The following is a 15,724-nucleotide window of genomic DNA, read 5'->3' as shown; positions in this document are numbered from 1 at the left end:
GTGCTGCAAGTAAGCCTGTGTGCGTGTGTGTGTGGTGTGTGTGTGTATGTGTGTGTGTGTATACAAGAACCATGCATCTGAGGCTGGAGGTTTCTTGTTAAGACTGTTAGAGGTTCCAGTCCTGCTTCTTCTGGACACATTGATATAAATGCCATGAGGTCCTTTGTGTCCCAACCCCATAGGAGCAAGTTAAGGCTCCTTTATTGCCCCTCTCACCTTGAGGTTCTCTGAGTTCCGGTTTGGGATCTAAACACCTGGAGGTTGAAGACTTCCATCCCCCCCCAATGTTACCTTTTTATCAGATGCATTTTTTTTTTAATTTTTATTTTTTATTTTTGCGGTACACGGGCCTCTCACTGTTGTGGCCTCTCCCGTTGCGGAGCACAGGCTCTGGACGCGCAGGCTCAGTGGCCATGGCTCACGGGCCTAGCTGCTCCGCGGCATGTGGGATCTTCCCAGACCGGGGCACGAACCTGTGTCCCCTGCATCGGCAGGCGGACTCTCAACCACTGAGCCACCAGAGAAGCCCAGATGCTTTTATTTTTATTTCAAAAATATAATTTAAAAATTTTGGGATGAAGGTTGGGCTAAGTAAAGATTTTGACATCTGAAAATGTTTTGTCATTTATGTTTTCCCAGTAACAGCTCTCAGGGAAATAGTGATAAGAAATACAAGTTGCTTATAATCCCCCAAATAATCTGCTCAGGGTAAAGAAAGGGTCAAGTGGTGGAGAATTCACTTTGAAATGACATGACACCAAGCAACTGACTATGTTTCCAATATGACCTTTATTGAGCAACTACTGCTGTGACGCTTAACATCAATCAATGAAAAGTTGCAAACTGCATGTCAGCGAGGTTCTCCCATGAACAAAGTCCTTTTTAAATGCACCAGTGAGGTAAACATAATTATTCATATATAGCTTTCTTAAGGCTAAGAGAGTTCTGTGTTTCATTTATTATTTTTGGCTCAGTTGGTTCTTTGCATAATATACCTCAAGACATCCCCCCAAGCGCCCCCCTTCCAACAGCTTAGGAAATTGGCCACTTCCCCAGGTACATACAGTATCATGCATTCGAATCGCCCAAACACTGGGGAGGGAGCACCCTGAGCTTGCATGCAGGTCCCTCATATTGCACAAAGTAAAATACAATGTCTGGAGCCCCCATGGGAGAACCCGTTCTGTTTTGAAGCTGTCAATCACATGCATTTTGAAATTGTCATATGGCTTAACCTTTTGCAATGGACTCATCTATTAGTCACTCTGGGTGACTTCCTTTACTACGGCGTGTGAAGTGACCTTCTCTACCTTTTTAGTAGACACTAATTTCTCCTCAAAGGTCTCTTCATGCTCTTCGACCTTTTGAGTGACGGTTACAGATTTGGTGATATACTTGGTAGCACCATCTCCCCCCTCACTGGTGGTTTTTTCTACCATTTTGGTCACCACCCCTTTCTCCTCACCTTTATCACCACCCTTCTTTTCAGCTGCTGGGCTCACGTCTAGCCCATTGGTGACAACACCTTTCTTCTCTTCTCCCCCACTGCCCTTCTCCTTAGTTTCCTGCTCTTTCTGGTCTTTTCCTTCCACCTCCCCATTGATGGCTATGTCTTCCTTCCTGGACTCCTTCAAACCTCCCTCCTCCTTCTTCCCCACCTCTTCCGCTTTCTCCTTTTCCTTCTCTTTCTCCTTCTCCTTCTCCTGCTTCTGTGGCTTTTCCTCCTCTTTGGCATCCTTCTCCAAGCTCACCTTTACTGATTTGGCGACCACCTCCTCCACGACTTCCTCCTTCACTGGGGATTCAGCCTTCTTCTTCTCTGGCACATCCTTTGGCTTCTCCTCCTTTTTCTCTCCCTTCTCTTCCTTGGGAGCTTCCTTTGCTTCTTCCTTCTTTTCTTCCTCCACTTTCCCTTCCTCCTCTTTCTGTTCTCCTTTCTCGGCTCCAGCTTCTGCTTTGGGCTTCACCTCTTCCACTGGTGACTTTGCCACCGGGGACTTGGCTTGCTCTGGCTTCTCCACCTTGGCTTCTGCCACGAGCTCCTCCTTGGGGGCCACTTCTTCACCCTTTTCCTCCATTTTCTTTTCCTCCTTAGCTTCGGCGGCTTCCTCTCCTTCACCTTCAGCCTCTGTTTCTCCTCCCTCTTCCTGCTCACCTTCCTCTTTTTCACTAGAAACCTCCTTCTCAGATCCTCCTTCCTCAGCTTGGTCTGATTTAGCGCCCTCCTCTTCTTCCTCTTCCTCTTTGCCCTCTTCCTCCTCTCCTTTAAGTTCAGGTGCAGTAGCTTTCACTGGAGACTTCTTGGCAGCTACAACTTCTTCCTCGGCTTCTTTTTTCTCTTTCTTTTCTTCAGGCTCTTCTTCCTTGCCCTCTTCTTTCATGGAGACTGTCAATTCCTCTGCAATGGCCGTCAGGGCTTCTTCCATTTCTGATTTCTCATCTTCTACCTTGGTTTCCTCTATGATCTCCTCGACAAATTTGTGTTGTACCTTTAGCTTGGGAGCCTCTACCTTGGTTTTCTGAATCTTACTGGATATTGTGATGGAGGGCTGTCGGTGTGTATACAGCGGCCCAGTGATGCTTCCTGCAAATGTGCTAAATCTGGTCTCTTCACCCTCCAGGAGTTTCCTAAGGAGAGAATCAAAGAAGGCAAAAGACGTAATGAAAACCTCATTGGGTCTTCTGAACTTCATTACAGTATGTGTAACGTGATAGATACCTTTGGATAAATAGAATCACTTGAAGTAACACTTGCTATCATTTCACTAGTATATTGTGTCCTATTCAATGACAGAAACAGGTTCTCAGGGACAATCAGCCAGTCTACCCAATGCAGTAACTAACCACGCCCAATAGTCCACTCACTACACCCAGCTACCAAATCTCAGCTCTGCCGCAATCCATTTGGTGCAACATGAATATGCTGAAAAGCTCCCTAGAAGCCAAAAAGGCCTTAAGTGATGTTCTTGAACATTTGGACTTTCAAGATGTATACTAAATGTCTTTTAGCGAACATTCAAAAATTTTACAAAACTATTTAGAATATATTAGAATTCAAGCTATATATATGATAGCTAGGTGCTAATATGTGCGTATCAAGTTATAAACTGGTCTGTGATTTTAGTCATAAAGTGTCTATTTTATGTAACTATTTAGCTTTCCAGAAAAGACAGATGGCTCTGAGCTGAGTGCAATTTATTCTTGTAATGTGAATGATCTTACTGGTAAAAAAACAAAAAGAAAAACAACCCCCCCCCAAAAAAAACTATTTAGTCAAGGATTTTCACCTATGAATTTAGTCAACAGCAAGGTGACATCAGTTAATATACTTATAATCTCTTCTCTTTCTCTGGATGCATATCTAGATCTATAAACATAAATCTAAATAAAAAAATATATATTCTATCAATCATATGTATTCTCAGCCAGATGATGGCAATAGTAAGCTGTAACTGAGCGAGAAATGGAACGTCCTGGTGTTTGTCCTTGACATTACACAGTTGAAAAGCTGAAAGCACTAGATGAAATATTAAAAACTAAAATTCTGTTTTTGTTTCAAATATTTGAAAACAATTGTTTCACTAAAATAAAAAAAGTTTAAGCATAAGCACTGAAATTAATCGGTGCTTTTCCTCTAAACACTTTATTCAAACATTTTAACTACTGTTTACTCTTTTAAAGCTGCATAAAAAGTTGCAATTCTTTAATTACTTTTTAATTCAGAAGAAAACCTGGCACTGATTCAAGACTCCTGCAACCCTGCTTGCTTTAACTTAAGTGGTGAAGGTTCCTGCCTAAACGGCCTCTATAGTGCGGCTACTATTTCGGCCACGTCCGCCGCGAGCACGGTACCTGTATGCAGCGATCTCGATATCTAGAGCCATCTTGACGTTGAGGAGATCCTGGTATTCTCTCAAATGACGAGCCATTTCCCACTTTGTGCCCCGAAGCTCATTTTCCAACTGCTGGATGGTGTCCTGAAAGAGACACAGCCACAGACTTATCCTTCCAAACAGCCACTTCTTTCGCGAACCACTTGGTACCTCCTCCTCCTCCTTCTTCCTCCCCTCCCTCGACTCCCTCCAGCTTTGCAAACCTCGGGTACCGCTCCCAGACCCCGTCCCCCCTTAAAATAAAAACCTAAGGAGTTCACAAACAAACGAACAAACAGAATCAATAAGACAAATAGACATTTCCTGGGCACACCACGCACTGGGACCAGTGGATCTAGAACAGGTCTCAGCGGGAAACACACACATGCATGGGGAAACCCCACGGCTGACCTGGCCCTTCCCATCTGAGCCCTTTGGGCTGAAGCCAGTTTTGGGAGTTCTTCCGATCACGGCTGGAAAAGTTGAGAATACATGAGTTTCTGCACAGCTATCCTAAAGTTGCTGCTTTACCAACTACCCGAATGTAAACCTCCTACTTTAAACGCGCAAGCGTGCAAAACTGGGACTCCTAAGGAAAAGAAGCACGTTTTGAAAACGGTCAGGGGTCTTCGAGCGGGGGATGGTGCGTCGGGGAGGCTTGTGGAGGGGATGGGAGGGACGAGGACGCTTTGAGCCTCCAACTTGGGTCTGCGTCGCGCGCGCGCGCGCCGGCCAGCGGCCGCTAGGGAGCGCGGCTGAGAGCGCGGCGGGGCGCGGGTCTGAGAGTCGGGGGCGCGCGGCGCTGGCGCTGGCGCAGGCTGGCCGCGCAGCCGCTGTTCCTACCTGGTAGCTGCTAAGGTCGTGGTTGTGCCGCTCCTCGATGTCGCTAAGCTGCCGCTCCAGGGATTCCTTGGTGCCGCGCACCGACTCGAGCTCGATGCTCTTGGACTGCAGCTGGCGCCGGTACTCGGCGATCTCTTCCTTGGCGGAACGGATGGCCTCCTTGTTCTGCTCGGCAGCCTCGGTGAGCTTGGCGTAGCGGCACTTAAACCATTCTTCGGCCTGGTGCATGTTCTGGTCCGAGTGGCATTCGAGCTGGGAGCGGATCTCCTTCAGCGCCGACGAGATGTCTGTCTTCAGGTAGTCTTTGCGCTCCACGGTGATGTGTGACGCCTGGATCTGGGCCAGCAGGTCGGCCACCTCCTCCTCGTGATTGCTCCGCAGGAAAGCCACCTCATCCTGCAGCGACTGCACCTTCTTGTCCAGCTCCACCTTGACCAGCGACGACTCTTCGATGTCTTTGCGCAGCGCGCGGATGGCCGCCTCGGTGTCGTCGCGCAGCCGTGCCTCCTCCTCGAAGCGCTCCTTGAGCCGGTGGATGTCCTCTTCAAGGTGGTCCGAGTCCAGCTGTACCTGAGCCTTCTCGTGGTTCACCAGCTCCAGGGTGGCGCGCAGCTCGCGGATCTCCTGGTCGTACGCGTCGCCCAGCTGGGCGTGCGAGGCCTGCTTCTGCCGTAGCGCCTGGATCTCCGCCTCGATCTCCTTGTTCTGCTGCTCCAGGTAGTGCACTTTCTCGATGTAGCCCGCGAAGCGGTCGTTCAGCCCTTGCAGCTGCTCCTTCTCATTGGAGCGGGACAGCTTGTAGTCGCCGCCCGGCCCAGAGCCGCCGTTAAGCAGGGACGAAGACTGGCTGAAGTCGAGGCTGCTCTCGGCGGAGCTGAGCATGGCCGTGCTGTAGGTGAGGCGCGGGGCCAGCGCGCTGCGCTTGTAGGAGGAGGACACGGTGCTGGGCGAGCCGCGGGACCATGACTGCGAGCGGAAGCCGCTGGACGGGGAGCCGGTGACGCGGCTGAAGCTCGGGCGGGTGTCGGTTACCCGCCGGTAGGCGGACGGGTTGCCCAGCGAGTCCAGCGTGTAGCTCATCTTGGAGGCTTCGGGGCGTGTGGCTGGCACAGCGTTCTGCTGCCCTCGCCGCAGCCCCTTTATAGCCGCGGCGGCTGGTCCTGGGCCAGGGCCCCGCCCAGTGGAGGCGGCGGCCGAGGAGGCGGGGACTGCGGGTACCGGGCCGTGGGGATGGGGGCTGGTGAAGACAGCCCAGCAGTGATTCAGCGCCCGCTCCACGTGGGCCCGCGCCGCATCGGACCCCGGACTTTGCTACCTTGGCCCCGACCCCTCCCCCAGCTCTTCTTTCGGTGCCAGACCACCTGTCCCCTCCCAAGCCCCCTCTCTCCATTTCTCTTCACCTTCGGATTGCATTTTACACCCCCAGTGGGAGCATTCACCCAACGCCCTTTCTTTGTTCAGTCACTCTCCCACCGTTCGGGCCGCTTTTCTAGCGACCCCCTAGCCACTTTGTTCTTGTCCTTTTGTTTTGTGGGGTTTTGTGTGTGTGTGTGTGTGTGTGTGTGTGTGTGTGTTTGTAAGCCCTCTGCACTCTTATCTTGACGTTTTTCTCTTCTTTTGCCCTTTCTCCATTACTTTTTTCTTTACCCATCTTTTGTGCTTAATCACTTCCCCCTCTATTTGGCATCTCTTCGCCTTCCCACTTTAAAACTTCTTTAGTCCCACTCACTCCTCCCTTCTCTCTGAGCCCCTTCCTCCTGGACCTTTTTCTTCCCAGTCTTGTCTTTTCTCTTTCTCCTTCCTCCCCTCCCCCTTCCTCCCGCCCCTCCCCCATCCTCATCTCCCCTTGCCTTCCTCCCCTCCCCCCACTCCCGGTCTTAAAGCAGCCCGAGATGAGCGCAGGCCCCGAGTTGGGCCTAGAAGAAAAAACCAAAAAGACTTTGAAGAACGGTCAGCCTGAAGTCTTCGAGAAGGAGACAGAGAGGCTGGGCCGGGGTATTTATTTGTATTAAAAGTGGGATATGTCGCTGCTTTCTGCTTAACGTTTGGGGGACGTCCGCAGTTTCCGCAGGGGCAGAAGGTAAGGCGCTTGTGCTCGCTATGGCGCCGGCAGCACCAAGGACAGCGCCCAGGCTGGTTTGCTGGAAGATTCAGCCGCCCTGGGGGCTTGTCGCCCAGCATTGCTTGTCCGGTTAGGTTGGCGGGGGTTTCCTTCCCCCACTTCTACCCGAGTAAATACAATTAAAGCCAGTTTGCAGTGACTCTGAAGGAGCCAAACTGGGATCTCATGCTAAGATTCCTCTGCAATGCAGGGTGGGCACAATGCAGAGTTTGAAAACAAATAAAATTAATTAAAGTCAGGTAACAGAGATATACTTGTAGCCCAGTTTCAGTTTTCTAACATAGGATGGATGCAGGAAATCAAGAGATACAGGAACTGAAATCTGAAGGTCAAATATTCCTTGGAAAGGGGAATTCGAAATCTGCAGAGATGAAAAGTCCAGGGGAATAGAGTTTATGACAAGTCTGAACAAAAACAATTGCCTTGTCATCTTTCTGTTCAGTACTCCTTGTTTGTGACTGCGATGACTGAAAAGCACCTGAGTTAATTTCAAATTAATTTAAAAGTTGCCAAGTTACTCACCATAACTTTGAATAAAACCAGATATTTGTTTTCTTCCACTGAGATTTTAATGACTGATTTAGAATAGATTTTCTATATCTTTAAACATGTTTATTTAAATAAGGAACCTACACAGACTTCCTTCTGCCTGGTGTACTGTTAACTGTTAAAATGTCCCTTTATTTTGCATTGTGCTTTGGGGGCAATTCAGGGTAAAAAAGTTAATACTGCAAGACAAAGTGAAGAGTAGAATGCCTAACTAATGACCACGTTTGCTAGGACCACAGGCACAAGTGATTTTATGCAAAATGCTTGTTATGGCTGAGAACAAACGATTGCTTGTGAAAAGTAGAGACCCCAGACTTTTTTTCTTCACAGCTTTCTCCTTGTTTTATTAAATGATGAGGTCCTATCAATCAGTAAGTAATCAGAAAAGGCTTGGTTTCTAGAGGTATTGATTTTTATTTTTATAAAATCTCTTGGCCCTTTTGTATTTTAAAACAAAACGGGTTAATTTAGGGAGTACCTTTTGGCTTATTAATGTGAAACTGCAGCATTGCAGGCTCTATGGGGAAAGGAAGTTCTGGTTTGCTAAGAGACAGGTTATCTTTCAGGCAAGGAGAGTCCATGTCTCAAGTTGTTGGGAGAGACAGGCGATAGAGTGAGGGGATTAACTTGTGCATATTGCAAAAACAGGATTTTCTGGTTTCAGAGGGATACATTTAAAAAAAAAGAAAAAAAGAAAATCGCCTGTTCTTCTGTTAAGTACTGCCAGTCTCCAGGTTGGACTGTGAAAGATATCATCAGATAAGGCCAAGTGCTAATTATGCAGTAATTATGCCTTAGTTACTTAGTACTTTCTGCTTTTATTAAAAAATATACAAACCCTTGTCAGTTTCCAGTTGCACATGCACTGAAAGCACTTTCTGCCCCTGAGAGCAAAGGGTTAAGGAGCAGGCTGCTGCTGTGAGTTATTTATTTTTTTATTTTTTTAGAAAAAAATGCTGTATTTTAATAGAAGATCACCATTTATCAGAATGCATACCAAAATACTGCAACAACTTGGTCTTCAACAGAAACAGCACAATGACAGAAAACTCGATATGCTACACCTCTGAGGAGTCTGCAACCAGGCTAATTGGAAATCAACACAAAACTCCCACTACCCGGCACACAAATATGTACAGGTTATATAAGCCAAGATTTAGAAAACACATTGGAAGAGGAGGGACACACCCACATATGTATTTGTGTGCATGTTTTCCTTGAACACATATAACATTGTTTTCTTTTGTTTTACTCAACTCAAAGAAATTCTTCATCTAAAACTATTTCATGCTTAACACTATACAAAGGAAATACCATAAAGCAAGTTTACATTTTCCTGGGAGCTGTTTGTTGCAAGTAAAAAATGTTTTGCATTTTTTTAGTGTAAAAATCCACATCAAAACAGGAGTTGTTATATAGTGCTTGCCATTTGCTGTGAGTTTTTTTCAGGGCTTTGAAATGAGATGACTCTGCAGAGAGACATTTACAAGGAATCACATGTCCAACTTCACAATTAGTTTTGCCTTGTATCTAAGCTGGTTTAGAAATTGTTCAGCTTTTAACTGGTTACGGAAGGAAGAAAGCATTGCGGACAAATGAAATAATGGCCAACTACTCAGGCTAAATCCAGTTAGTGCCTACAGCTTAAAATTATAACTTCAATGTCGCATGAAGTATTGTTCATTCTGGCCACAACAAGATAATGCAGAGAATTATAACTGTCACCTTATCAAGGAAAAAAGTTCTCATGGCTTAAAAAATGATTGCTCCAAGGACCTACTGTGTAGTACAGGAAACTATACTCAATATTTTGTAATAACCTGTAAGGGAAAAGAATCTGAAAAAAATAGATGTATATGTATGTATAACTGAATCACTTTGCTGTACACCTGAAACTAACACAACGTTGTAAATCAACCATACTTCAATAAAAAATAAATTAATTAAAAATAAAGAAAAGACTGATCCAGTTCCACATTTAGTAAAATATTTTATTTTACATTAGACTTTTCACTTTAATCACCCTTTCTGAAGGTGACTTGAAGGTTATGCTGGTCAGTGAATTTAGTATACAAACTTTAAAAAAAAATTATAACATTCTTTTTTCCCTCTCTTTGTCTCATATTTTTGAAGAACATTTACTACCCTAATATTTTACATAGAAAGAAATGTAAGCTTTTTCATTTTTACCTTAATGACACTAAGGCTATGGAATCTTCCAAAAATATTACCAAGAGAGAAAATAAGCATGAGGAATTATCTGAATTTACAACACGGTTGAGTCTGACTATGATACTTTTATAATTTATTCTAAATGAGGAAGTTACACATGATTTAAATGAAAGACATTTTAAATGAAATTATCTCTGGGTGTTGTACCATAAGCTACAGTGTGTTTCGAATCGATTTATTTCCATAGGGAAATACACAGCGTGCTGTGTGTCCCTTCAGTAGGTGAAGTGCAAACATTAACTTTGTAGTTAAGAGATAGCTATTGTGAGGTTTTATCTAATGATAATGGGAAAGTATTCTTTGCATAAGGGGTTTATTCTTTGCATCAAAGTAAGTTTAGAAAAATAAGGAGCTGGGCATTTTCTTCCTCCTTTCCGTATTTCCTTCCATTTTAAAGAATATGTTTTTGATACACAATAATGCAAGGAGGATGTGAGAACTGGGCAGCAAGCAGGCTGCTGCATATGGAAGACACCACTGTCAAATTGGTGGGCTGAATCTCTCCCAGATTTGATGATCTGTACATTGTCCCAATCTGCTGTGATGTCTTGAACCTGATCCTTTTGCCTGGGATCAGATATTCTAGAACTCATGATAAGTAATTTTTTAATAAATTGTCCTTTGCTGATTTTTTAAGGGATTGTCGATGTAGGAAGCTCGGGACTGAGTCTCCTGGAATGGGAACATAAGAAAATGAAAACTGTAATACTTATTTCTACTTGAGCTTCGGGATGTCAAAGTTTAAAAGCAGCCTTGGCTTTTGGTCTTTTTTGACTTGAGATGTTGAAAAGCAAAATAAAAATATCCTCACAGGAAGAGGCTGTTTCTTGCCAGGAAATCGGGATGTATATATCCCTATTGTCTTCAATTAAAACAAGTCCGTCTGAAACACAGGATCCTTTTTCTAATATTAAGCACTGAAATGGTCTTTGTTTCCCTTGCCAAATATTTTTTGTTGTTGTTGAACATGGCCTTATAGTTCTGTGAGTGACTGTTTTTTATGAAAAGTTAATGGAAGTATTTATGAAGTTAAGAACATTTTATGGCTTTATATTGTTCCAAATACAAGCTTAATCAGTTTTGAAACCCTATACCAGAAAATGTCATGTTTTATGGGGGGAAAGACTTATTTTTCAGCTTTAACATAGCTTGCTGATTTTTTTTTTTTTTTTTTTTTTTTTTTGCTGTGTAATGCCTTCACCTCACTGCCGGGAATCGGTTCTGCGAAAGCCAGAGGAGAAGGACTTAGAATTCTTAAAAAGTATTTGAGATAGCCTTGCTAAAAGTGAGTCTAAAAATAAAGTTAAGTAGATGCCTAATAAAACAGCACTGTCGTATTGATTTTTAGCACGTTTTTAATTGGACATGTTGGCTTTACCTATAAAGCGGCAGATCTTGATAATATGCACTTGAATTTTTAAAACCCTGCATTGCACATCACTTTGCACCAGTGCAGCCGCGTAATATTTATGGCATATTTTAATCCCTAGCTTACCAAGGCTTGACTTAGCAAAAGACATAATTCTTTTATTAGAAACTCTTAATTAAAATGAACCTTGTAAAACTGGAGTAGATCAATGATCTGTTATCTTTGGAACAAATTTCTGAGACAAGCTAAACCCAGGACATAAAACAAAGTCAAAAAGAAGCCCTACCTAACAGTCTTATTGTCCCAGGACTGGATTCTTTCTCCACAACCTCAGCGATTCTGAAAAGTAGTATTCTGTCATTATCCTCAGAAAATGGGCTCCCTGTCATAGCCATCTCTTTTCGCTCAGATTGCCAAGAACATCATATATTTTAGAATATTTTTACTCACTTTTTTTGGTTACAATTCACATATACTTGTAGAAATTTACAAAATTCAGAGAAACAATAATCGAAGTATTTTCTTCTAGCTTTTCCTCTGTACTTTAAATATAGATGGGAATCTTTCTGTTTATGTAATTCCATACCCCGTTTTGTAAAATAAATGTATCTGAATATGTAATTTGCTATTTTAGAGGAAGGAATGTGGTTCTGTACGCCATGAGACCTGGGTTCTAGCCAAAGACCGACTTTCATTGTCCTCTTTAAAAAAGGATCTTTAAGGGCCCTTTAGGTCAAGAATGATAACATAATAATAACAATTAATAATATAGGAGTAATAATAATAGATCAGGAAAGTCTAATTGGGTCTGAGTATTAATTTCTTTCTCTCTCTGACTGCCTCTCTCTCTCTTGTTTGCTGAGAGGAGTGTCATTGTGAAGTTGAAGGCGGTGATGTGACAGTCAGAAGTGGTGAACTGTAATCTGGCCTCGTCAGGCCTGCATACTGTATTCCTCTACACTTAAAGGTGCCCTGAATCCCAAAGCCATCATCATCACCACCATGAGGTTTTACATGTGAATAACACGTTACATCAAAGAAGCAAAACATAACTCTATTATCTCATCTGGCCTGAGTACCAGGGGTAGACAGGGTAGAACACAAATTATTATTTCCATTTTACATTTGATAAAATTGTTGTAGAGATTTGTCCAAGGCCACATATCTGGTAAGTGGTGGAGCCAATACCAGAACTCAAATCTTCTGATAGTACTGCTAACATAAAAAAAAATTCCTTTAGTAGGGCATCAAATCCTGTCTCCACCAGCATGAAAAAAAAAATAAAGGTAGGCAGATCTTAGTAATATTAGTAACAATAACTGGTATTAATTAAGTGCTTACACAGTGCCCAGCACTGTGCCAAGATTTTACTGAGTTATTTAACCATCACAAAAACCCTTTGAAGTGACACCATTATTTCCCCCATTTTGTAGGAAAATGCAATTGAACATGCAGGCACAGAGAGGCTAAGTACCACACACAGCTAGGACATGGTGGGGATGAGATGTGATGTGAATCTCTGAATGTCCAACTCTGGAGGGAAGATGACCTTCACTGTGGTGTAACACTGCTTCAAAGGCCATGCAGTCCGTCTTAGACATTTCATTTAAAAGCTAATTGTTTAACTGTTAGATCATATTTTTAAAAATCCAGGACATATGCTGTGAATTCTTTTGCTGCCTTGTTTCTGCATTTATATAAATATGAAACATTTTAATATATTTTCAGATAACATTACTTCTTGGTTTGTGATATTAAAACTATTAAAAATGAAAACTTTGAATTACTTGTCTTTGTTTTTTTTTCTTTATCCTAAATTAATTTTCTATGTAATTTGAAGGACATCTAACTCATTCATTCTAGTTCCTTAATATAGATAGTTTCCTTAATCATTTATCTATTAATTTAACTGGTATCTATCATTCATGTTCACATGCACTTTTGGTTTAGTTTTTAGGAGGCTTTAATTTGTACTATACATTGATTTATCATATCATTCATTTGCTAATATATCTATATATTTATACTCACTTAAATTAAAAAGAAAATCTTTTAATCATATGTGTTCACAAGTTTTTGTAGATGTGAAACTCTTGAAACTAAATCTACTTTGAGAGATCTAATAATACGCATTTGAATCTCGGCAGAAGAAATAGCTTGGTCCCCCAGTCTTCATCAGGGAAGGCTTACAATGGAATGGCTGGCAAGGAAGCAGCTTTATAAATCTATTACAACAGTGAAGAGACAGCCATGAATAATTTTAAGTGAATCTCTTGATCATCTATCTTATATATTAAAATCAGGGTTATGTGACTGTGTTTATATAGGTTGCCTAGAGACAAGTCAGCCTTAATCCATTTTTGTTATTTATGGGATAAAGTGCTCTGACTCACCCTTATTTTCATTTGTATAAATCTGCTTTGGCTTCTGCTTTATCAGATACGGTCAAGGAAGAGAACTCTTTCCCATTTTTCCTGAACAAAAGTTGACCTTGAAAAGAAACAGCAGGTATCTTGTATTAGTTATGATAGAAATGAGCTTCTGGATTTGGATTACATAAAATTATTAGGAACTGAATGCCTAGTGATGAAATTCTTCCTTAGCCACTGTGACTCATTTAATACCATTTGCTATGCTTCCTGTTAGTCTATGTGATCCTTCCCTCCTGTCAGGTCAATATACCTGAGCAATCTGTTGCCTTCTCAGAAACTCCTAAGAGTGACACGTGCGCCTTCTTGAACGAGGGACATGTGCATGTCGTGATCAAGCCTTTAGGTGTTTATGGAAGATCCCACATCAACGATAGCCTTCTGCTTCTGGGTTTCTGGTTTCGTTTGTACTCCTATGACTTGGTTCTCAGAAATTTCTACTTCTCCAAATCTTTTCCATTTTTTTGCAGGGAGGAATTCTTCCTCTCTGTCCCTAAAGCTCAGTGTTTTTGGTCTAGTTATGTACTACCACCTGCTGGACATTTAAATAATATCTCAACTCTCTCACTAAACTTAAAATTCCAAGTAGCAGATACCAAGTCTTATACGTATTTGTGCATCCTACAATATTTTACCGATAGTAGGTGCCCAATCAATGTTTGTTGTATTAATGAGTAAATGAAGTTCTACCTTTTTTCTTTCTTTCAACAAACACCAGTCTGTTCAATACCAGGCACTGTGCTGGACATTGGGGAGGGATATGAAATACACAATCGTAGCTTGGATGAACACATCCTTTTTCGTTTTTTTGTTTTGGCCGCTCCACATGCAGGATCTTATTTCCCTGACTAGGGATGGAACCTGTGCCCCCTGCAGTGGAAGCGCGAAGTCCTAACGACTCCCCGGCAGGGAATTCCAGTTTGAACACATTCTAATGGAGGATTCAGGCACGTAAAAACCTAGTTACCACGGGGGAACTGTGGAGCCACTATCTTTAGCTATGCTAGAGATAAACAAAGTGCTTCGCGGGAGCACGGAGGATGAGCAACTAAACCAATTGGTGATAAAGGTGGAAGAGCCTCAGGGAGAGTTTTCTGGAGGAGGTGACACCTGATGTGACTTTTGAGTTATAAGTAGGAAGTGCCTAGATGTAGAAGGGGAGACAGGCAACCACAGGCACTGAGGCGAGGGTAGACACAGTGCCCCCAAAGGACTGTAAGTGAACAGAATACGGGGGAGCATGCAGCTTTGGCTGGAGCAGAGAGTATGTAGCCGGGGATACAGAGATGGGGTCATGTAGCACAGCCTGGAGAAAGGCAAACACAGTCCAGGCTGGAGAGAGGGGGAACACATAGCCCAGGATAGAAAGAGGATATTAGGTGAGGTGGGCAGGATAAGGGACATGCAGCCCAGGCTGGAGGCGGAAGCAGGGAAGAGACCATGGAAGGCTTCCTATGTCGTGACAAGACTTCTGCATTTATCTTAAAGCTAATTAGAATTAGTGAAGCATTTCAGACAAAGTTTATTTTATTTATTTATTATTAAAAATTTTTATTGGAGTACAGTTGATTTACAATGTTGTGTTTGTTAGTTTTTGCTGTATAGCAAAGTGAATCCGTTATACATATACATAGATCCACTCATTTTACTTTATTTTATTTTATTTTATTAATTTTTTTTTTGGCTGCACTGGGCTGCATGTGGGATCCTAGTTCCCCCTCCAGGGATGGAACCCACACCCCCTGCAGTGGAAGTGCAAGCCTTAACTGCTGGACCACCAGGGAAGTCCCTATCCACTCTTTTTTAGATTCTTTTCCCATATAGGTCATTACAGAGTACTGACTAGAGTTCCCTGTGCTATACAGTAGGTCCTTATTTGTTATCCATTTTATATATAGTAGTGTATATATGTAAGACAAATTCTAGAAAAATCACATTGGCAAAAGGGGGCAGAATATTTTGGATGGTGAAAGGGGACTGGAAGCAGGGAAATATGTTTGCAAGCTACTGCAATCATCCAGATGAGATTGGAGGGAGGTGTCAATTCAGAAAGGTGGGTGAGGAGAGGCAGGGATTATGATAAAGAGGACAGGATTTGGAGGAACAGGTGGATGGTGACCTCATCCCCCGTATTCATCTCTGATGGCTGATGTCACAAACTGCCACAAACTTGGTGGCCGAAAAGAACACACATTTATTATCTTACAGTTCTGGAGGTCAAAAGTCTAAAATCAGTCTCAGTGGATTAAAATCAAGGGGTTGATGGGACAGTATTCCTTCTGGAAGCTCTAGGGAGAATCTATTTCCT

At 42.9% G+C, this 15,724-nt stretch overlaps 1 protein-coding gene across 1 annotated transcript; it reads right to left on the bottom strand.

Moving 5' to 3' along the window:
* Positions 1 to 1,256: 1,256 nt before the first annotated feature.
* On the bottom strand, positions 1,257 to 5,795 carry NEFM (neurofilament medium chain; the record flags this gene model as incomplete). The annotated part of the gene is made up of 3 exons (XM_082618817.1): positions 1,257 to 2,628; positions 3,853 to 3,977; positions 4,716 to 5,795. The coding sequence occupies 3 exons, from the start codon at positions 5,793 to 5,795 to the stop codon at positions 1,257 to 1,259; spliced, it is 2,577 nt and encodes an 858-aa protein (XP_082474943.1).
* Positions 5,796 to 15,724: the final 9,929 nt, after the last annotated feature.

This window comes from Mesoplodon mirus (assembly GCF_964341445.2).
Source record: "Mesoplodon mirus genome assembly, chromosome: 1".
Lineage (NCBI taxonomy): Eukaryota > Metazoa > Chordata > Mammalia > Artiodactyla > Ziphiidae > Mesoplodon > Mesoplodon mirus.
Note: the sequence above shows the minus strand (reverse complement) of the source record. Positions and strands in the feature narration are given on the sequence as shown.